Source organism: Excalfactoria chinensis, chromosome Z (genome assembly GCF_039878825.1).
Source record: "Excalfactoria chinensis isolate bCotChi1 chromosome Z, bCotChi1.hap2, whole genome shotgun sequence".
In the NCBI taxonomy this organism is placed as follows: domain Eukaryota; kingdom Metazoa; phylum Chordata; class Aves; order Galliformes; family Phasianidae; genus Excalfactoria; species Excalfactoria chinensis.
This window is the reverse complement of record NC_092857.1, coordinates 61,459,175-61,483,717: the sequence shown is the minus strand read 5'-3', so window position 1 is coordinate 61,483,717 and position 24,543 is coordinate 61,459,175. Positions and strand designations below refer to the sequence as shown.

At 36.9% G+C, this 24,543-nt stretch overlaps 1 protein-coding gene across 1 annotated transcript in view; it reads left to right on the top strand.

Moving 5' to 3' along the window:
* The window catches only part of DTWD2 (DTW domain containing 2), a 62,897-nt gene that overhangs the window by 18,204 nt on the left and 20,150 nt on the right, over positions 1–24,543 (top strand). Inside the window, exons 3-4 of the mRNA XM_072359608.1 lie at positions 798–892; positions 18,464–18,653. Of these exons, the coding sequence (XP_072215709.1) occupies positions 798–892; positions 18,464–18,653 (285 nt within the window). The remainder of the gene's footprint in view (positions 1–797; positions 893–18,463; positions 18,654–24,543) is intronic.

Here is a 24,543-nt window from a genome sequence, read left to right as displayed (position 1 = left end):
GAAACTTTATTTTCATCTCTCAGTTTGTTTGTTTTTTTTTCCATTAAATTCAAGATACACCTCCCTCCTTTTTTGCCTGGAAACAGAAATCAACACTTTCTCTCTACTGTTACTTTTACTGAAGATGTCCTAAATATTGTAGTTTCCATTGCACATGGAAACAAATTTCTCTGTTTAGTATGTAGACGGTTTGCTCCTCCTGTCACTTCTTCACTCTTCCTCTGTCTTGTGAAGCAGGCATTCCCTGGTCCAGCACAGCACTCTTGCATGCTCTTTGAGATCTTCCCCTCCCAGACATGGCAATCTTATCCTTAGCTGCAACAGATGCCTGCTCTGCACTGCCCAATTGGCAGGAGATAGAGCACTCACAGCAGCTTCAGTGTTGTGCTACTGTGCTCTTGCAAAGTGATAACAGAGTGGAGGTATTTATGTTTTACTCCATTTTGACACACCTTATGCTCATATTTTTGTCGCTTGTCTGTGGAATCCAAGCCATCCCCTTATTTTCCAGGATAGAGAAATTAATGCTCCAACCTGTTACGTTAATGCTAGTGCTGTTTTTGTTGACATTTTGTTGTTATTTTATGTATTGTTACTGATAACCTAGCTCAAATTCTTGCAAATGGTTGTAATTTAGGACAAGATTAAATCTCTTACACTTGGTAAAAACAATATGTATGTATGAAACTGATTTTTCGGTGCGTGTACAGTGAAAGAACTTGAAAGTAGATGGAAATATTAACAATGCACAGAAGCCCTACTTGATTTTACTCAAAAGATACTTCTCTTTTTTACAGGAAAGTCGGGTATTGAGGACAGTGCCTTTGTTAGCAGCTTGTCTCCCTCCAGACAAATGTAAAATTTTGGTTGGTCGGCGTTTTAGTGAAGACAGGTGAGCAGGATTACTTACACATTTTTTTCTGGGTCACTGTAAATTATAAAGATATTTCTTTGGGTATCTTTACTAATAGCAAGCACTGTTTTTCATTTTTGTTTCTAGTGTGTAGTACATTCACCTTTGGTGTCTGATTTCCGTCAAAATGTGGCGTGATGGTCTGAAATATTTAATATATCTTCCTCTACTTTGTAGCTTTTACTGTCTCAGTATTTATCATGATTCTGTAGTGCAATGTGTTCTCTCATAAGGCTGTTTTCCTTCCTTTTTCAGTTTTCTCTTTATTTGTACCACGTCACCATTGTTTCAGATAGTAAGATGGTATGTTCTTTCCTTGCTCTTTCAGTAAATTACAATGCATTCAGTTTGTCAGGTTACTTCCTTCAGCTGTGGTGCTCCGGGCGGGTTCAAGCCTTCACTCTGCTACTTTTAGAATGCTTTTTGCAATTCATTTCTGACTTGTTACTCAGTTTATCTTCCGTGTTTCTTTCCATATTTGCTTTGTTTGACAAACCACTTGTTGCTATTCAAATACAATGAACATTTTGTACTTACATGTGCGAAACTGTACTTAAGAAGATAGCCCAGAGGTGAAAGCTTCTTAGAGAATGCATTTTCTTCAGATGCTCTATTTTTTTTTTCTCTTATAATTAATTGTATGAAGTTATAGCTCTCAGATCCACTTTTTGAAAATCTTTATTTTTTTTTTTGTTTTTAATACTCTGAGATTTTGGACAATATTGGTCTCCTAGGTAATTCTTTCATCTTCGTTAGAAGGAGCTAAGTCTGAGGAGCCAGTTCTTGGAACAAATGCTAATGACATTTTACTACGTACATTTTTAATAAATGCAAACAAAAATCATGAATAATGATGAAGGAAATTAATTCTGAAATTGAGTTTAATCTTTGGAGAAAACTGTTAGAGTTCGCTGAGCAAAAACATCAGAAGGTGATTCAGAGTGCTGCTCCCATGCCTTTGTGCTGCCCGTATAGTAAGTAAAGCACATTAGAAATATATTACCTTGCTATTAGTCTTCTATGATAATAACAATTGTAATTATCTGAGAAGTTCCAGGCCACAGGGAAATCGTTCTCACTTCCCATTAAACCTGAAAATGAAGCAGCTTTTCATTCTGTTGTGCACAGAGTGGAATACCATCAATGCAGTCTTGTTTCTAGTGAATATCCTTGGAAATGTTTTTTAGAAGTGATGATTACAGTTTTAAATCTTCTTTAGGTTTGAATATGGAGATTTCTCTAACATGAGGGATCCTGTTTAGGTCAGAATCAGTTGTGAACATCTCAACCCCCAGATAGTTTAAAACCATTCAGAATTACATTGTCCCTATGAGAAGGATGCTTTCTGCCACAGAACGTTATGAAGATGGTGATTGAAATAAAGTTTTCTTGAGGTTAATTTGGATTTTGCTGATTTAATTTACTGTGCTTCAAGGCTAAAAGCAATTAGGAAGAATCTGCAGTATGCCTGCTGAATGTGAGACTGCACAAATGTTGCATGCGCAGTCACTGAGCTCATTGAATCACAGGATTAGTTATGTTGGAAGGGACCATTAAAGATCATCTAGTCTAACTCCTCTGCAATGAGGAGGGGCACAGCTCAGGTACTCAAGGTACCATCCAGACTGACCTTGAGTGTCTCCAAAGACTGGGCATCCACCAACTCTCTGGGCAACCTGTGCCAGTGTTTCACCCTATTTATTGGAAAAATCTTCTTTAAATCCAATCTAAATCTCCCCTCATGTAGTTTATAAGCATTTCCATTAGTCCTATCACGGCAGATGCTGATAAAGAATCTATCTTGTTCTTTCTTATAACGCTCCTTTTAGATTCTGAAAGGCCTCAGCCTGTCCTCATAGAATTTTATTCTCCTTCATCCTGGGAAGTGTATTGCATTTTTACAACATGCCATTTCTACATTTATTTTGATTTTCTTAGCTCTCAATGCAGCTTTTCTTCTTTTCTTTTCTTTTCTTTTCTTTTCTTTTCTTTTCTTTTCTTTTCTTTTCTTTTCTTTTCTTTTCTTTTCTTTTCTTTTCTTTTCTTTTCTTTTCTTTTCTTTTCTTTTCTTTTCTTTTCTTTTCTTTTCTTTTCTTTTCTTTTCTTTTCTTTTCTTTTCTTTTCTTTTCTTTTCTTTTCTTTTCTTTTTTTTCCTTCTATATTCCTTACTTTTAAGTAGCACTAGTTGCTGGAATATCTGGTAAAAGTATTGTATCAAAGTAGTTTCGTCCTTTTCAGCATCCTGTCAGGCTTCGTTCCCTGCTGAGATATGTTCTAGGAGTATATGCAGACATGGGTAGAAACTCTGTGGTGTTTACAGTGAATGAGGAGCACTGTACTGATTCCTGCTTGCTCTTAGGGTGAAATTCTCTGCTAACAGGACTCTTAAAAACTCAAAATATGAGCTGAACTGCTGCATTCTATGGCATATTAAGCTAAACAGTCTTTATTTCCTTAACAGCCATGCTGTTTGTAAGTAACTTGTTAGCTGCCATTTAAGCTCCTTAATCAACCTTGCCCCATGTGGATGTACACTTTGTTGTTTTGAGTGAGGAAAAATATCATTATTGTGTGCCTACTGATGCGTTTTACACATTATTGTTTTGAAGCACATTAAAGCCTTACATTTGCTGCTTTCGACTTTCTGCTTTGATGCTTACATTCTGTGCAGCTTCCACCAGAAATATGTAGGTTGGAAGGGAACGGAAACAATTTTATTCTGAATTCACACTTGCACTGGTCTTGCATGTAAACAGTGCTCACTGATAGAGGTATGATGCGGTGTACACATTCTTCTGCATTGATGTAGAAGCAGTATCATGCAGTAAGCATGGGAAATCGTGCAGTAAATATGGGAAAGCTGTATCTGTGGTGGTTTTCCATACATTTATAAAGTATCATAATAAAATGATAGTGTACATATTTATATTATCACAGGATCTAGTAGCTCTTGGCAATAGCTCTGAAAATTAATCTGATTAACCTTGTGTGCAGCAGCATACAAACCAGTAAACTGATGATTGCTATTCTGTAGCTGTCTGCTTTCAGCGAGGACAAGCAAACCAGGTAAGCTGTGTAGCTCTTTCAGTCTTAGTGCCCCGCTCTTGAAGGGGAAAAGAAGCCTATTATTCACGTGTACGTAGGTTATTTTTCCTGTTTTGCCCTAACTGTATAAAGTTTTATGTTTCCTATTCTTTGTAACCAGCATCCAAAACCGATGAACACAGAGGATTTTGTAAGAAACTTCATATAGAATTGGATACATTAGGGTAACTGGAATGATCTGAAAGCTTAACATTTTGGCTTCTGAATTTTATGACAATAAAATAAAAAAATAAGATTTTTTTTTTTTTTTTTTTTTTTAATTCTTATGTTTTTATGTGCATATGGAATGGTGGGGAGAGGGAGAGATTCACAGAATCACATAATAGCCTGGGCTGGAAAGGACCTCATGGACCATCAAGCTCCAACCCCCCTGCCACAGGCAGGGCCGCCAACCTCCACATCTCATACCAGACCAGGCTGCTCAGGGCTCCATCCAACCTGTGCCTTGAACACCTCCAGGGATGGGGCATCCACAGCCTCTCTGTGGATGTGCAGCATCCAGCACATCACCACATTCATAGTAAAGAACTTCCCCCTGATATCCAACCTAAATCTTCCCTTCTTCAACTCAAAACCATTTCCCATTGTCCTTCTACTACCTACCCTTTCAAAGAGTTGACTCCCATCCTGTTTATAGGCTCCCTTTTGGTACTGAAAGTCTAAAATGAGATCACCCCACAGCCTCCTACAGGCTGAACAAGCCAAGATCCTTCAGCCTGTCTTTGTAGGGGAGGTGCTCCAGCCTTCTGATCACCTTTGTGGCCCTCCTCTGGACCCTCTCCAGCAGCTCTATGTCTTTCTTGTACTGGGTACCTGGACGCAGTACTCCAGATGGGGCCTCACAAGGGCAGAGCAGAGAGGGACAATCACCTCCATGTCCCTGCTGGCCACCCCTCATCTGATGGAGCCAAGGATACCATTTGTTTTCTGATCTGCAAGTGCACACTGCTGGCATATGTTCAGTTTTTCATCCACCAGGACCCCCAGGTCCTTCTCTATAGGGCTGGAGATTGACTTGCTAAATGAAATAGTAAACACAAAGTGCAGCTTTTTAGTATTTTGTCTACTAAAGATCAGACTTCTCAGCTAGCTTTTGTTCTGCATGATAACTGATACACAAATTATCCAAATTATGCTTATCATATTTTTGAGTTACCTATACTGCAGACAAATTAAAAACCAACTTTTGCTTATTCTTTCCAGATGGGAACAAGTAATTTAGTTTTGTATGCCAAGATCTTTAAGATACAATTGACACAACAGTGGGAAAGATGACAAGTCATCACTCAAGTTACTTTTAAGTACTGTCTTTTCCCCCCAGTCTTGTCCATCCTTTCTGTTACCTGAAATTTTAATTCTGGTGAAAGGATGTGTTGTTCGTATGCTGACTTGAGTGATCAGATGATATTACTGAATTTAATGACAAGTTCTTTTACTATCTATCTTGTTTTTTTTTTTTCCAGCTGTGTAGATTTCTGAACTTTTTAGGGAAGATGGATAGCGCTGCTTTACAGGAGATTGATTTTTACATAAAAAACTAAAATACTTATTTGTACATTTGCCATACCTTACTCATACAGATGTTGAGCCTGTAAGCGCATTGTAAGTATCTTAGACATTAACTAGAAAAACAGCATAAAGAAGCAGGGGACTCTGCTTGCAAGAAGTCAAGCAGGTTCCCTGGAAACTGGAGTTTTCATAATGACATGACCAAGTAACATTCAGTGAAACACTAAAGTGTTGATAGTAAGGGTTAGCCTGACCTGCCAAAACAGATTGCTGCCAGAAATTTCAGTTAGGATTATTCATTACTTTTACAAGACATAGATTCATATTCTTATTGCTGCAAAACACGTGTGTATGTGAATCAGTTATAAGGTCAATAAGATGCATTTTACCAATACGATTGACAAGAGACTGCTCTAACTCCCTGCACCTTAAGATTTTCAAATCTCACTGAGATGAAAGTGTGGAAGTTACTTTATATTGATATCTCAATGCTTTTGTTCTATGTTTATAAAATAAATGGATTTTTAACATTATAATGTAACTTCATTGCTCGTATTGGTGGTGTGACAACATCCATACAGCCTGTCCTTCAGCTGGTTCATTCTTCTCATTCTGCCTAGTTCCCAGTCTACAACTTGGATGACTGTGGAGAACACTCCCTGCTGCTCCCTAGTGAGAGGAAAGTGGTCCACTTTGTGCCCTTCTTGTAAAACCTGCATGTGCAAACTTCCATGCAAACTGTGTAAGCTTTTCCTCTGCCTTTCTTGTCAGGTTCATGTTAGAAATATGTTTGTAGTCTTTTATTTTTGATTCTTCAGGTTTTATAGGGTCACCTTCTGGTTTATACTGCTTCATCAAAAACTATCTGTATTGTATTTATACCTTTGTTTTAATGCTTCTCCTTATTGAAGTTATATGTAATCTTTCAAACTTAATGTTCTTTCAGGTTTCTATATGCTCCAAAATTTCTCTGAGTACTGCTAAGGAGTGTCTTCCTTTCTGCTGTTACTCAGTTCTCAGATGGTTTCCAGTTTATCAGTGTTTGTAATGGAGATTATCAGTCTCAAAGTTAGTTTTCAGTTCTCCATTTGAATGACTGACCTCCTAGACTATGATAGAGTTTATTTTCTTTGCTCATCCTATTTTCTCCTTCTTCAGTTCTGCTAGTTGCAGTTAACAATTGGGAATTTTCATTTAAATCATTTTGCAGACAGCACTGTCACTGTTCTTGTTTTATTTCTCAAAATGGGGTGATGTTTCTCCATTTACTTTGCTGTTCTTTCTCAAAACTGATGATTTTTCTTGGGAAATGTTGACAGTGTAATAGTATGGCTTTTATTCTTGTGTTGGTTTTTTTTGGCATTCTTCTGTTCTGCAAAACTTTTTTGTTTTGCCCCTCCCTTTTTTTCTAGCTATAGTCTTTCACAGAGTAGTACTGTAGCTTCTGATTATTTTTTTTTTGCCCTAACCTCATCTTTTCTTTTACCCTTTCTTCAAATATTTATTTTCATTTTAGAATATCTTCTTTGTTTTTAGTATTTTTGCACTATTTACTTTCCGTTCCTGTATTACCTCATTGGCTTCCCAAATCTGTTCTGTGCTTTGGTTTCCTGCATTGATTTCACAGGTGGCTGTCTCTTCTCTCTGTGTCTGATATTCTCTGATTATCTATAGTTGTATCTTACCCAAATATGGAAAACTTACAAATCTCTTTTGGAATAGAATGAGGGGTCATAATTTTTTGTCATGTTCTGGTTTTCTGACGTGTTCTGGTTTGACTGCTAAGCTTGAGATTAAAATTCTTGTCTTGACTTTCATGTGCTGCAGATACTATAGCATGCTTTTCTTTGACCTTGACAAATCTAAGTCTTTTCCCATGAAAACCTATTGAAAATCCTACAGACCAACTGTTTTCTCAGATTATTGAACTACTTCGTTCTGGTTGTTTGACAAGTCAGCATGCCATCTCCTGTTGTCAGACTGAAAATTAACTTGTTGCTTTTACAGTTTTTCTTTGTCTGATGTCCTGTCATCTCTTGCACTCTTGAAATGTGTCCTCACGCCTCCTTTTACCCAAAGACATCTGTTTCTTTTTTATTATTTCTCAGATTTTTTTCCATAAATCTATTCAGACTTGTTTTAATTTTTCCTGGAAACAATTGCAGAGGTAATTAGCCTCTGCTTCATCCATCCTAAAAAATCAATTTGCCATAAATTTTATATGTGCATACAGAATTATGTCAAGCTCCTGATAAAGTATTCAGTGTTTGTGATCTCTATTGTTATTATACGTTTCTTACTCCCTTCTTTAATCCATTTTGCATCAGGTTTGTTAATCCTTTGATAGGGGATTAGCTCACTTCAGTTTTGTTTTTACAGTTTCTTTGAGGTCTAATCTCAAATGGTAAGAGTTTTCATTGCTTGAATACTGTAAAATATTGCTTAAGAATTTATACCTGCAGCTTGTGAATGCAGTTGTACTGTGTGTGTATTTGCAATGCTAATTTACAAGGTAGATTTTTTACTGCATCTTGTGTGAGGTTTTCTAAGTATGTTAATGTGTGATTACATATGCAACAACGAGTGTTTCCTGAATCAGATCCAATCAGGGTCACAGTATCGTGGGAACACTGAATGTCTATCCTTTCCTTTCTCCCTCTACTTCACTAGCCAAAATTGTTTTTGTACGTTATGTCTCCTTAATATCAAGTGGTATTCAAAGGGTGACACTTAGAATTTTTATTTTATTTTATTTTATTTTATTTTATTTTATTTTATTTTATTTTATTTTATTTTATTTTATTTTATTTTATTTTATTTTATTTTATTTTATTTTTTGCTGAATTTTATGAAAAGTAGCCTATAAGAAAGGGCATAGGGTGTTTCTCCAATGTCCCAACATTCTGACTTGGGAACTACTAGCAGTAAGACGAAATATATGTGAATTTTGGTGAAGCTCATTTCTTGTGAGTTATGTTTGGTCTGAGAGGACTCCAGAAAGGAAAGACTATCAGGCTGCAAGTGGAGTGGTAAGGTTGTGTGATAGCTATGATTAAGGAGATAAAATGAATCCACGCTACCTATTTGTTCAGAATGCTGGCACACTTGAAGAAAAGACCAAATCCTGAAGTCTCCTCTCTGAAATATGTTCAGTAGTAAGTTAGCAGATCTAAATTTCAGACCCTGCACATGCACAGAGAAAACGTATATGTAAACTGCCTTGTTATTACTGCTTTTGAATTTCATTTAATACTTGGTCACACTTTGGGAGGAGTGATTTTGACCTGTTCTTTTATTTGTTTACTCAAATGCTGATCTCCTTCTCTTCTTAAACCTCTCTCTGGAAACAGTCACACTTCTGTAGTTTGCAGATTCTGTGCACTGTGATAAAATTGTATGCTGTAATGAATGATCGCTAACAGGAAAACCAGTTCGAAGATCTCTGCCTCTACCACCTTGTTGTTTATGAGAAAGAGCAATTGCATGTTTATTTACACTGCTCTCAGACATCAAGCTGCAGAAATCTCCAACATGTTCTGTACTGTATAGGTGCTTGCTCTGCTACAGTGCAGTAATTCTGGCCAGAAATGAATTAGGCCTCTTCAAGCAGTGTTAAAGTGATAAACACGACTTATCTCTGTCAGTTTTATAAAGCTGTTTCTGTTAATTACGTGCTGTAGATGTGGTAATTTTTCATGCTTGTTGACAAAAATACTCTTACAGAATCAAATAATGAAGACCTACCACTTATCAAATAATTAAAAGCTATTTATAAGACACATTTCTTTTTTCATTCAAGTAGGCTTTTTTACTAGGCTTTTTTCACGTGCTTCAATGCATCTGTTTACTAAACTAGATTTTCTGCTTCTCTTCTTCATCTGAATCAAGTAGATGCAGTTAGAGAATTCAATTTATTGCCTCTTTACTTCTGAAATTGTACTTGACCATATCAAATTTCAGATTTCTCACTCTAGTTTGGATAAAAGATGTTCTAGCTAGTTTGCCTCGAATGCTGCAAGCCTTCATCTTGGCAGTCAGTACACAGCTGCTCTGCTCTGCTGCTCCTTCCTCTTTCACCCTCTTTTCCTGCTCTACCACAGGCTCTACATGGGCTGCAGTACATGAACATAATGACCAATGCCCGTGTCTCTCCTGCTTTGTGATAATGATGTAACTGTCCTTGTTATCCTTCACAGAATGATTCCTTTGGGCCAATCCCAGCAAAAAAACTTTGTGAATTAGGGATGCAATTTGAACCGAACTTTATTTTTGCACAGTGAATGAAAAGCAGAAGTTATATAGCATTAGTAATATTTCATTTGTTTTGTTTGGAAAATCATTTGTCATGGACTCTTCTTATGAATAGTGAAGTAAGTTGCATTAACCCAGGTTACAAATGAGAAACAGATGCATTACTTCCTTCATGCAAAACTTGCAATCTTTGTAGAGAAACATTTGTGGGTGCCATTTGTTTAAAGGAATGTGGCATTTCTAACTGTTTTAATTGTGTCTGCCATTTAAAATATGTGCTTTTCTTTCTGGGCTTTAGTTCCAAATTTGCTTGGATATATTTTGCTGTATTGAGAAGCTGTGCTGTGAATACTCTGTACAGTTTTCTGCTTTGTTTACTGGTCATACAGTGGGCTAGGATTTGAAGAAGTGAGGGCTTTTAAAGTATATATGGTTAACATGCTAAAATATAGCTAACAAGCAACAGAGATGTTAAAGAAAAATACTTACCAGAAGTTTTACAGCCTTGTGGAGGAGGGCTAGGTGAGAAACCCTGTTATGGAAATTAAGGTATTTACAAATGCTCACGGGTGGCTGGATTGTGTTATATAAAAGGCATATTGAGACAGCGCAACACCTGGAAAAGTCTGCTAGCATTACTGCAGTTTCTCTGGCTGCCTTTCTGACTAGTTCCCACATACTGCTTGACAGAGGATTAGACTTTAGTCTATATGTGCTTGTTGTGCAGAAGGGAACTGATTTGGTTTATGGCTAGTGTCTAGTAATATCAGGTACTGGTCTGTGTGATACAAATTCGGTTCCCCCCCCCCTTTTGGTTAATTGAGAATATTCATTTTCTCTGCAGGAAAACTAGATACTAGTTCTCTCACTTTTAAACTTGAAACTACATATATCATAAAGTTTAACCTGGAAGTTTTAGGTTGTGAACCATAGATAGGAAGAGGATACTGTATGCAAACTAAAGCAAAAAGGTCTCCCTCAGTAGAATATGGAAACCTGTTTTTTTATGTGTGCATTGAGGTGGGTGGTTTGCCTGGTTTTGCTACAAACATTTCATTTACAGAACTGCTTAGTGTTTGAGGGAATTGGTATTGAGGTTCACGAATGGAAAGCTTGCCAAGGTGATGGCTCTGCTTTCAATTTCTTGACAGGACATTACCTTTCGTTGTCAAAAGTAATCTGCCAATGTTACCATATGGGACAGCAGAAGTGACAATTAATAGCATATTCTCATAGTGTACATGTTGTGGGTACTGTTAGGTCTGGGGTATCAAGTCCAAATATTCACCTCTGTTATAACGCAAAGAGTGTTACATCAATTAAAGGCATTGTTTGTACAAAAACTCAGCTGTCATTTTGGTCCAGTGAAAGGAGGAAGGAAATAGTTTCTTCTCATTAGGTTTCTATCCTCTATATTGGTATGGTTTTCTTTTCAGTGTTTGAATATACTTCAAGTAGCTGAATAAATATCAGGAACATAAAGTAAGGTTTTTATGTGGATGTGTTGATTTTCTATTCTTGCACTGTTTATATTGTATGTGGGTAGTGAATACCATGATGGTGCAAACACTGAGATATGTGCATTTTAATTAAAAATGAAAGCAAAACTCATGTTTTAGTTATTATCTTCGTATCTTCCATACTGCTTCTGTGTAATGCAGCAAGAGTTGAAAACATTTCAGAAATAAGGGAAATGGTAAATAGAAAAGTATCTTTTTAAGGTGAGAGAAGTAGATAGCACTAGTTAGAAAACCAATTTGATGATTTGATTAACGGCATGAACAAGTCCAGATTATATTAGCAACTAAATACCACTTACCCTGAAAAAAAAATTAGCATATAATTTATGAAAACATCAATTTTCTATTTTTCTCTTATTCTTCAGTATTGATCCTGAAGGACAGTGTCTTAGTGTAGAGACTATAGAGACTTTATTTTTATTGATTTAACCTCCTTGTGTGAATTACTGTTGATCAGTATTCTTGCAGTCTTCCAAGTGCAGGAATACGGCAATGAGTAAGGTCTCTTCTTTGAGACCAAATTACAAGAAAATACAGAAATTTCTATTATCTTGATGGTTGTCAACTGACAGTATATTAGTGTATGTTCTATGGTATGGCTATTCTATGCAGCTAATGGCTGTGTTGGATTTTTGTTTATTTGTTTCATCTGTAATGCTTGCCTTTGGCACTGGCAGTGTTTAATAGATCTCCTTGAATTACAGCTACTTACAGATATTACAATTTAAAAAAAAATGAATATAGAAGTGTAATAAGGATGTTTATGATAGTAAGACTGGATTATAATGAGATAAAAGTGTTTAATTTAAACATCTCAAGACCATGCGTCCCAGGAATAATGAAACATTATTTATCTCAATTATGGTCATGAGAATATATAAATCTCTTATGACAGAGTGATTGGATACACTTCAGATACAAGTGAAATATCTGAATGCTTCTGCTTACCGGGGTTTTTTTCAGAGCCTGCAATGCCTGTTGCAGGTTAAAAGTAAGGCTGAGTGGTGGTTTCCATGAGAAGCAAGTGCTGCAAATGTTTCTCTTAAAAATTCAAAGACCATAGTATTACCTTAAAACCCTTTTTTGTTTTCAATATCACATCATCTTCTTGAAATTCTCATTAGCAGTTTAACATGGAACGACAAAGAAAATTTAAGACAAAGAAAATTAGATATATTTTTAGGAAGGGATGATCTTCAGATTGGTTTAATTTTTAATTATTATAGAAATACATTGACTGGAATTAATTGGAATGCCATAACTTTAAATAATAATAAAAATTACTCATGAATTTCAGCATATTCAAAACTTCACAAACTGCAGATGAAATCTCAAAAGCTAGTAACATAGAAATACAAAAAGTACAGCAGTGAATTTATGGAGTATCTTCATGCATACATGCAAGGTATTCCTCCAGCATAGTTTCATTACTTAAAACCACTCTGTTTAGGAATAAATCAAATGAAAGACCCAATACTGGAACTGGATATTTATTATATATAGCTGTAAAGTTGTCAAAACAGGGCTGGAAAGATGCTGAGGATGCTGCTGTTACACACATGTGGAATGAAAGCCGCTGTATATGGGTATGCAGACCAATGCATTTTTTTTTTTTCCTCTACTTTAAATTAACTTCTTTATTTTTTACCTGAATTTGACGTTACCTGTTTAGACATATGCTGTACTTTTGTAGCCATTCTTACCTGAGTAAGTGTACTCTGTCTCGTAAGTCATATTTATTAGGCTTCTTATGCTTCATACAGATTTGACATGTGTAGTAGTGTACTCATTGTGTTTCTTTTTCATCCTTTGCCTTTCATCCTCTTAGTTTGTGTTTCTTTGTTCTGTGCGAATAGTAACTCTTTATTTTATCCTGCCTTCAAGCTTTGTGTCACTCCTGTTCACCGGCTCCGTGAATACCCCTTTTTTGTTAATTTGACATTGTTTTGCTTTCATTTTGTTGTTCTTCGTTTGGAAAACGTGTTGGAGAGTGCCTGGTAGATTTAGCAATGTAGAAATGATTAGAAAAGGAATTCCAAGTTGTCTGAAGGTTTTCAAGATGCTTTTTATGCTCTCACTTTGTTCTTTTCCTAATTTGAGAAACTAGTTCTCATTTTCATTCTGCTAGGAGTTCCTACCTTCTTTTGCAGGCTCTTTAAAATGCTTGGGAGGAACAGCTGTTGAATATTTTTTTCTCATTTATAACAGCATTTCTTTTTTTTCCCTCCTGATTGATGGGATTTCAAATTCTTTAAAAAAATCAACCTCTGATCTGTAGGAAGAGAAATATTTCTTGTTTAGAAATTCAGCTTTCTGGTATTTTCTTCAGATTTGGTAGCTTCAAAGCATCTGCCATCAGCCTGTTAACTCTTCTGATTGAAGTGGAAGATACAATTTAAGTCCCCATTAATTCTCTGAAGTTAGTTATGCTTCACATTAAGACAGGATTCTACAGAACTACTACAGAAATGTCCAGGATAAAAGGTGTTGGAATATGATGTAGCTTTGTCTACCACACTGGCCAGCAGCCCCACTGCACTGTACTCCTTTCTTCCTCTACAGTTCTAACCTCCTGGGCTAATTGTGGAGGACCCCACCATGCCCAGCCTTATCGTTGCCTTATGGATGTCTGCTGGTTGTAGGCTAATCATCATGTCCAAGTACTGGAAACATTGATGTCCTGAACCACGGTGGAAAGTGATAATTATAGGAGGAAATTATCTTGCTGAATTGCTCCAGAAATAATAAGCTAGCAGGAAAACTTGTTTGTGGAGATGCTTCTTAAAGAAGGCTTTGCTGTCAATCATGTGGTCCCTCACTCTTCTCTGTAACTGCACAAACATTCCTGTTCTTCGTCTGTGCTGCCAAAGCTCTGTGACTTCATGGCAGACATAAAGTCGTGGTAAAAGCTGTTAAGTTCTGTATACCAAAAGATGTCAAGAAAGGCAAGAAGACCCAGTTTCTGGCTGTAAGCAGCTGCAGTGTGATATTCTTCCTCCTAAACTCAGCTATGTCTTCAAGAGCTTGAGCTAGTTTATCTTGGAATCACAGCTAATCATTTTCCTGACTCCCCATGCTCCCATCTTACCTCTGTGTTTCCTTTGGGTTTCATTCCCCCACATTTACTGTTCTACTTGAACTACAAAATTATATTCTCGAATTTAAATAATTTAGATTTAAATGCAAAACCAAAACGAATGAAGCAAAAACCAAACCAAACCAGAACAAAAAATACCACCCCAAAGTAAAGAGTTCACAGGAAAAGTAGCTATGAGCCTGCTAAGACTTCAGTGAGTCTTACCCAACTAACTCCTCGTAGCTTTTGCCAGTTTCAAACACTTGGAATCAGGCACGTGTCTTCCTAAGAATTTGCAAAAATGCATTTCCATTTGTAGCATAGCGCTGACCTACTTCTGTTGTGGCTCTGAGGAGACTTTCAAAGCTGGCAGATATCCTTTATTATCTCTTGAGATCCTTCAGTATTTTTAGAGTCATCGTGAATAGAAACATCAACATTTAATGAAGTTATCTCTTATGTTTTTAATAAGCTGTAGTATTTGTCTCAAATCAGTGTTAAACATCGTAATAAATGAATAGCATTCAAAATGAAATCAGCATGAAATCAGTATTTTAAAGTAGGACTGTATGCAGGTTTTTTTAGACATAAAGCTCTGTGAAGATTAGACCTAATTCCTGGGCTTTTACTTCATGTTTTTGTAAATCTAAGCATGCAAGACAAAGCTCTTGTAGAAAAAAGCAGTTGTGCCTTGGGTGTGGATAAGATTTTCAAAAGAACTCATTAAGCAAAAGCTCTATTTCAGCGTTACAGTGAAATTGCTAATTTTTTGCAATTATTTCCTGTAAGCTTCCTTTACAAACATTTGACACTAGTAGAGAAAATCTCACCACAATGTATAGCAGCACTTCATGAATACTGTGTAATTAAATAGAGCGTACTGCGGTGTTTACCAAAGCAAACGCATCAGAAGTATATTTTTTTTTTGCAGAGGCTGTGAAAACTGATATTGTTGATATGTGTGAGACCTGCTCTGAAAGTAATGCCTCTTCTTTTATTACCTTACCAAAATGTCAGAGACAGATGTTGGTGGTACAGAAGTAGAGGTTGACCTTCCCACCAGTATTCTGTTACATTTTGTTGCTGTGTGACAGATGGCAGCAGGTACTGTTTGTGTGAACTATAACCTGGAAAAGGTTGCATATATTTCTGAGAAGCTGTTAATATAAAAGCTAAATAGCTGTAAATAGCTCTCGGTATGTGCTGATCGTCATTCTAGCGTGAAATCAGTTGATCATTGAAGTCAGTGATGGCTTTTTGAAGATACCAGTGCTTCAACAGCTGTTGTTTTCCTGTGAATTGTATTGCAAAGACTCAGACTTGAGATGTAATGTTTGCTTTTCCTCTTGTGTTGTTTTCTTAAGGAGCTTTATACTGGGTGTTCATTTTTGCTTTTGGGAATCATAGAATCCTTAAGAGTTGAAAGCGACCTTTAAACATTACCTAGTCTAACTCCCCTGCAGTGAGCAGAGACACCTACAGCTAGATCAGGTTGTTCAGAGCCCTGTCCGGCCTCACTTTGAAACTCTCCAGGGATGGGGCATCCACCAGTCTCTAGGCAACCTGTTCTGATGCCTCACCACCCTCTCTGTAAAATAATTTTTCCTTTTATCCAACCTGTTTAGGTCTGTCTGGATGACATCCTGTCCCTTAGGCATGTTGACTGCACCCCACAGCTTGGAGTGTCATCTACAAACTTGCTGAGGGTGCACTCAGCCCCACTGTGGATGACATTAATAAAGATATTAAGCAGTATTGACAACAGCACTGACCCTTGGGGACATATTGCTGATTTCCATCCAGACATTGAGCCATTGACCACCGCTCTCTGGATTCAATTCTGCAGCAAGTTCTTTGTCATCTGAACAGTCCACCCATCAAATTCACATCTTTCCAATTAGGAGAGAAGGATATTCTTGGTTACTGTATAAGAGGCCTTGCTGAAGTCCAGATAGATTACATCAGTGGCACTTTGCTTGTCTACTGATGCAGTTACACTATCATAGAAAACCACTAGGTTGGTTAAAGAGGATTTGCCCTTGGTGAAGCCATGCTGGTTCTCCCATAACACCTCACTGTTTTCCACATGCCCTAGCATTGCTTCCAGGCAGATCTGTTCCATGATGTTGCCTGGCATAGAAGTGAGACTGACAGGTCAGTGGTTCCCAGGTTCATTCTTTTGGCTGTTCTTAAAAATAAGTGTGATGTTGCCTTTTTTCCAGTCACCAGGGACTTCATCTGACTGCCACAACTTTTCAGATACCATTAAGAGCGTCTTGGTGGCAACATCAGACAGTTCCATAGGGACTCTGGGGTGCATCTCACCAGTACCTTTAGACTTGTGGATGTTCAGGTTCCTCAGGTGGTTGCAAACCTGATCGTCTTGGATTTCTCTGTGTTAGCATTTTGAAATGCTTTATTTATATTACTTTGGTTTCTTTACTGTAATTTTGTACTGTTTATGATGTGTTTTCATTTCTCATGTTAGTACTAAACGATATGTACATGCGATCTTTAAATAATTCGTTGGGAAAAATAAGAAAATCCTTAAAAAGGAAGTCAAAGTATGTAACAAGCGTACCCTACATGAAAGAATAAGTTTTTAAACTTAACTATGCACTGACTTAAATTCTCTGTGTTTCTCACAGCGTCATCTTTTTAGAGCTTTTGAACTTTAAAAGCAAAACTTGACTTGCAGTGCTGCAGAATTGTTATGGTTTTGCATTAGTATTAAGAGAATTTTCTCCTGCTTTCAAGGCTAAACACCCATTTCCAAGTTGTTTTTTTTTTACTACCTGGGAGTTGTTAACTCTTGGAAAGCTCTCCCAACCCTCAATTAAGGTACTTAGCACTTCTGAGGGCTTGGGCTTGCAGAACAAACATCTTAAATTAGTGAATAATTCTGTAGGTTTAAACCTTGAGTACAATGTAGCCCATACTGAGATACCTCTTGGCTGTGATTTTGTGTATGTTTCATTAAACTGAAGTGATAATGGAAGCTAGATTAAAAAAAATGATGGGCAGGTAAATTTCCATATCATTCTGTTTGCCACAGACTTATCTTGTGTATTTCCCGTCGCTGTTTACACTTCTTATACTGCTTATTTTGTAAGTAAATATTGCTACTATTTTTATAGTGAATATTCTTTTCACAGTGCGACTGTGTTGAAACCAAATACTGATAAAAATCTGTTTTTACATATGTCTCCAGAGACTGAATGGGTCGCACAGGTCAGAAGTGCATCTACTATATATCAACTCAAAAATCATTATTATACACTGCTTTTTTCCCTAATCTTTAAAACAAGTAAAATACAGTCTTTCTTACTGGCTTTTTCTCAGATTCTCCTTTGCTGTCTATAGGTGTTTTTGAAGATGTCAAATGTGATACTTCAATAATAATGCTTCTCATAGATTTTATAAACTAACTTACAGTAGTGTCTTGTAAAAACTGAAGGAATTTCTGTGTGTATTAATGGAAAATAGATTGGAATTTCTGATTCTATTGCTATGTTTAAAAGAAGGAAGAAGAGAATGTGTACATTTTTGGGACAGTAACAATAGGAATAGTAAATAAATAAAATTGAAATGGTGAAATTCTCAAAAATTTCCTGTAGACATTAGTCAGGATTGCTGTTATTCCTTATATATGCAAGGTTGAATATGAGAACCATTTACCCTCATCCTGCAGCTACCTGCCCTTGTAAAATGTCCCTCCCCAGCTTTCCTGTTGGCCCCCTTCAGATACTGGAAGGCTGCTGTAAGGTCCCCTTGGAGCCTTCTCTTCTCTAGGCTGAAAAGCCTCAGCTTCCTCAACCTGTCCTCATAGGAGAGGTGCTCCAACCCTCTAACCATCTTCGTAGCCCTCCTCTGGACCCTCTCCAACAGCTCCAAGTCCTCGTGCTGCATGTTCCAGAACTGGACACAGTACTCCAATAGTTTTTCTTGAAGTGTTGGAAAGAGAGATTAGTATCTGAGTGATGGACTTTGGAAGAGAATAATAGGATTCAGTAATACAGAATATCTGGAAGTACATTTTGTCATGGACACTTGCAGTAATTATTGTTTCCTTCTGTGTGTGCATTGAAGGTATCCTGAGCTAGCAGCCGTATGCAGAAATCCCAGTACTCTTATTTTGTATCCTGGAGCTGAAGCAACCAATTTGGAAGAAGTCACTGCGATGTCTTCTAGCCCACCGGTTATGATCATAATTGATGGAACATGGAGCCAGGCTAAAGATATATTTTACAAAAATTCTCTCTTCCGATTTCCCAGGCAGGTAAGTTATAATATGTTAATTAAATATATGTGTGTAATAATATATGTTTACATTCTGACCATCTCAGAAGTAGAATTGTAGTTAAGGAAATTAATGGGAATCTTTTCCTTTTCAATTGAACTAGCTGATAAAGAGAATGATGAAAAACATGTGAGCTTATGAGAAAATTGAATTGACTTTGAGTATTTTGCATTGCGCTGACAGAAAAGGTGAAAGTAGAAGTTTACAGTCTTATGAAAGCCCCACAGTCGTATTCACAAACTTGCTTTCCTCTGCATTAAAAACTATTGATGTTGTATGCTGTGTTTTTGCAATTATTGCAGCTCTCCCTGTCTACATGAAAATACCATTGATTTTAATGTAATAACATTAATGGACATGCGTTGTTTTTGATGCTTTCATAAAAGGTATAGCACTTGTTTTTTTAGGAGATACCTGATTGTGGCTTTAACACTGCACTCTTGAATGTAAGTTTTGAAAGTAAAACTTAGATCTTGTCTAACTGAGTCATTGACATTGGGGATTGAATTTCTCCTATTATTAGACTGAACTCATTTATATTCATGCTATGTGAACACAGTAGGTGGCACTTCATTTTGTATAACAGTGATTTCTCTGGGTTAAACACCTAAATTTAGGAATAGATTATAGAATTTTAGAAATAGATTTTCTACAAAAAGCTCCTATTATGCTTGTTTGTAGTTTTTGTATGCTGTGCGTCATTCATAATAAAGAACTTCTAAATCTGGGAGCTTGAAAATTTTAGTAGTTTGATTGATTGTAAGTTTTTGAAAGGAAATATGACCTTTTTTTTTTTTTTAATTTTTATTTTTTAATGAGTTCTGTCATGTGCTTGTCAATGGAGCATGCTGAAACTGGTCAAACTTTGTTTCTGCTTTGACTGAAATTTCTCTGTAATACCATAGGTTTGAATTTGTTTGGAATTCAGATTGATGCCTGAAGGTCAGTGGTGCCATTGCTTTAGGATTCCTTTTCTGTTCGTTCAAGACATACAAGAAGTTTGTACAAGATACTTGATTTTGTTCCTTACCAGCTACCTCACATTCGTACCGATACAGAAATAGTGAGATGGAGCACCTATTACCTGGAGAGTTGAATGGCCTCTGGCTCTCTGTAATAAAAAGATGCACAGCAGCAACTTCTGTGTAGTGCAGGATTTTCAACTGAATTCTTGTGTGAGTGTTCTGAAGTATTTGATTCATCAGCTAGCTCAGTTTGGATATCTGAAGTCACTTGTAGGAGTGGTTTTTCTACAGGAGGCAGTATTTTGTCCTTATCTTGGTTTCTTGTAGATTGCATAGTGTCTGCAAGATGTTTCTTCCTGTAAATCATTGTTATAGTGCCGCTTAGAGGAATGTGTATCGTATACTCGAATATTGCACACTGGGTTAGACTGTTCTTCCTTTTTATGTACTTCCATTAGAACAGGACTATTTGTCCAATTGAGCCTTTTTCCTCTCTTTCTTTCAGGAATGTTATTAAAGGTATATTGTGAAAAAGGGTTAATATTGACATTTTTACTAACAGAAAACATTTCATCGTTGGATCACCTTTTTATCAGTGCAAATGTAACTAGCTCTTCTGGGGCAAGAGAGGCAATATGAAAAGTTATAAAAATCCAAGCCCCCGTTGATTCTAATGTTTGAATAAATTAATGGAATACTGTTTTTCAGCATGCTGCTAATTAAAAAAGAAAAACAACCTAATACTGTAACTACTTAAGTTATAAATAATTTACTTTAGGTGATGAAATCTGTTTGTTATCAAATAAGGGAATTGCTTTTAAGCTCTTAGCAATCAAGCTATATTAGTGTAAGTGAAATGGAAGAGTAGATTCTTGGTCTTAGTCCAATTGTTTTGGCTTTCAGAAGAAGACGGAATCTGCAGCTAGGAACTTATGGGATTCATTTCAATGTATTTCAATTTAACTGCAGCTCTATGAATAGATTTTATGGAATTTATTTCACTGCAATTCATTTCAAATTCTGCAGATCATTTGTCTTACGCTGGCATACCTGATCACTGATACGTGACTTGCCTTTAAGTTCAAAAGTGTTTTCGTTCATAATCCCTGTAGCTGGAAGCTACCAAATGTGCCAGAGGAGTCAGACATCAATAATCGTAATGCTGTAAAGTGGCTGTTTAACAGTTCAAAAAGTATTCCTGAAAATACACGTTTCACAGCCTATTTATGTCACTAATTATTCCTGTGCTTTTGCTTTTCATTTTTCATTTTTTTTCAGATGGGAGAAATGCTATTCAGAGTGACCTAGACAGGCTCAAGCAGTGGGCCAAAAAGAACAGCCTGAGGTTCAACAAAGCTGTGGGCAAAGTCTTGCACCTGGGTTGCAGCAGCCGCCACAGTCAATATATTCTGGTGGAGGAATAGATAGAGCACAGCCAAAAAGGACTTTGGGGTCCTGGTGGATGGCAAGCTGGGCATGAACCAGCAATGTGTCCCTAATGGCCCAGAAGGCCAGCTGTATTCTGAGCTGCATCAAAAGCAGCGTGTTCAGCAGGGTAAGGGAGCTGATCCTGCCCTTCTGCTCTGTGCTGGTGAGGCCTCACCTGGAGCACTGTGTCCAGATATGGAGTACTCAGTGCAGCAGAGATGTGGATCTGTTGGAGTGCATCCAGAGGAGCACCACAAACATGATTCCAGGGATAGAGTGTTTTCCCTATGAGGACAGGCTGGGTTGAGATTGTTCAGCTTGGAGAAGAGAAAGCCAGGGAGGCCTGATAGTAGTCTTTCAGTATCTAAAAGGAGGCTATAAGAAAGAAAGGGACAGACTCTTCAGCAGGCTCTGTTGTGACAGGACAAGGGGAAATCCCCTAAAAGAGGGGAGATTTAGAATGGATATGGTTTTCTCAGGCTCTGAGAACCTTGATCTTGCTGTTCTTTGTAGTGGAGTTGGACTAGATGACCTTTAATGGTCCCTTCCAACCCAAGAGAGTATATGCTTCTATGAGTCTCTGAAATAGATTAATATCTTGAAAAATAAGATCTGATGGTTACAGTTGAACTATAATTCAAGACCCGTATTCCACAATGAATCTTTCATATTAATTTGTAGCGTGATTAGTGTCCCTTACTTGTCGGTATAGCTTGGATGTTTAAGGTGGCCATCCTTTTTGCTTCCATTCTCTTACGCCCTTATTGCTGACAGAACTTCCAATCAATGGCTGCATGTGAGAGAGGAGAAGTGTATCACATGTTTTCTAAAGGGTTGTTTTATTCACCCAGTCATGTGAACTGTTTCACCCTGTAACTACTAGCTCTGCTTGTCCATAGCCAACGATTTTGGCAGATCATTTAAGTGTGTAGATTTTCTGTTTAGTCAACTATTTCTTCTGCTTGATATCCTTGTCATTTATCTTCTATTATATTGGTGAGAGTGGCTTCTAAGTTATTTCTTACTGGACTACAGGTTACTCCTGTTTCACAATACTGCTGAGTTTCTGAGATGTGTGACGTGAAGAAGCAGTCTGATGATCTTGTTTTTAAGTTCCTGTTCTTTAGCATTTTAATTTAAGCATTTTTATGTATAAGGGCATAAGACGATGTCGTATTTCCATGATTGAAAGGTATTGGAAATACAGTAGTTTTCAAACACTTTCCTTAAACAGCTTTGTGCCGCAGTACAGGGAATTTTTTTCCTTGTGCTAAGATTCCAGCTTTACTGAATGAATATAAAGAAAGTAGTCAGACATGCATAAACCAGCAGAATTCATTGAGCACTAAAAAATCAGAAGGATTACAGCCAAACCACTTTTTCATAATGGTTAAAAAAAAGAAAAGTTCTTTAAGCACAAAATCGAAATCTCCAACAGAGCAAAAAATGTGACAGATGCGTAATGTAAATGGAGTGGCTTGAAAAAGGATCTGTGTTATGTATAAAACTGAAGTATTTGGCTTAAACTGGCAATTATAGCGCTGGGTAAATATGGTATCCATGTAAATTCTGCTCTTTCTTAAGCTTTATCTTATCCTACTGGGGTACCGTAGCAACTTTTGTTTTAGTTTAAATTCTTTTGCAAACGAAGAGCATGATGACTCTTCAAGTATTATGAATTAATGTATGGATTAAGTCTGTTTTGAAACAGATGGTTAGTTTGGTTGTTATGAAATACCAGAATTAAAACCATTATTTGGTCTTATTTTTTTCATTATAGTCCAGTTGACACTTGCAGTTACGTAGATCACTTTCAGCTGTCCATAGCCTTTAGTGATGATATTAGAAACTGAAGCGCATGTGCAGCTTCCAGCAGGAAAAAGAACTGTGCACTGTTGAAGTGTCACCTAATTGACTTTCATCTCTTTTATCAAAGCCTAAAGGTTATGTTTAGCAGTTTGAATGTTTTTTCTTCTTTGCTTATGCAGTTCTGGTTTTTACAGTATTAAGTCCAAACTTGGGCTGTGATGCAGGGTTGTGGATTGATACCTGCTGACTCCTGTTCTGAGCGTGTGGTTCCTCCTGCTTTCAGACTGTGATAGTTTGCTGTACCTTCAGTTAAAGAAATATGCTGGAATTAGGTGGAAAGAAAGGGTGTCAATCATGGGCAAACGTACATTTTAATTTGTGTCTCAATATTCTGTGAATGATTCTCTGCTGAATATTTTTTTGTTTCATGTTTTGCAAGTCCATGTTTGTAATGCAGTTTTGCAAGACCATAGTGATGAAAATGTCATTGGATCTGGAAATTTGGATGTTTGTTATTGTAGAAAGAGAGTGAGGTAGATCTGAAGATGTTAAAGTGATTTGATTCCTATGGAGGTTACCTTTAAATGAAATACAAACTGTTAAAGCAAAAGAAAAGGCTTTTTTTGATAGTGAGATGGTCACAATTTCTTGTGATTTCACAATTTCAGTGAAAAGTTATTTAGTCAGAAGTGTTGGGTTCTTTTTGTTTTGTTTTTTGAAAGGAATATCTGAAGAAATTTTGACTCTTATTCTTCCAGAGCACCTGGGAGGAAACAGCTATAACATATTACCTTTATAAGAAATATCTACATTTATGTCTTGCTGCAGAATCATTCTTTTCATCTGGTATTTTTTAATGCAAAATAATGAGCTTGAAAAAACTTTGTAACAGGAACTTGAGGCATATGGTGTAAGGTGACTTCTGTAGCTTTTAGATGATTGTAATGATTGTGTCTCTTATGCCATCAGTTGGCACCCTTTAGAGAAGCACATTAGCCCAGGATGTTCTGCATAGTCACCACTGAGAGTCCAGAAGCATTAAATTATGCACTGTAGGCTTTCTTGCAACAGCTGCTGCGGTTTGCAAAACTTATGCAGAAAAAAGTATTGCGTTAGCTTGGGCCAGTGGATGCAATTAGTTCAGGGGGATGAATGAGCTGGTTTGCACAGCCAGCATGTTTGGCTCAATTAGACTGCTGGTATATTGTATGAAGCAGTCATAGAACACGGTGGGTGAATCTGCTTCTGTTAATGAGGAGATAAGCAGAGCATAGTGGGAGCAGATGGCTAAAAAGAGTATTTGACCTTCTACTACTTAATCACCAAAAAAGGCTGCAAAAAAAACCTGTTCACCTACATGAACAGGGTATTTCTGTCACCTGCTATCTTGTTTTTCTGTTTTTTAAACAGCCAGTGAAGAAAATTAAAAGAAAGAAAGAGTTATTTCTTAAGAATGCTGAGCTATGAAGGTGCTGTATAGTTGATTTTAAGAACTGGGATGAAGGAGGAATTAATGTCTTACTTGTTGTGGCTTAAGCAGTAGGCAGCTGAACACTGCACAGCTTTTCACTCACTCTGGAGCGAGAAAAACTGGAAAAAGTAGAATTGTATGTTGAAATAAAACTGCTAACCAGGACAGAAAGGGAGGAGAGGAATAACAATAATGA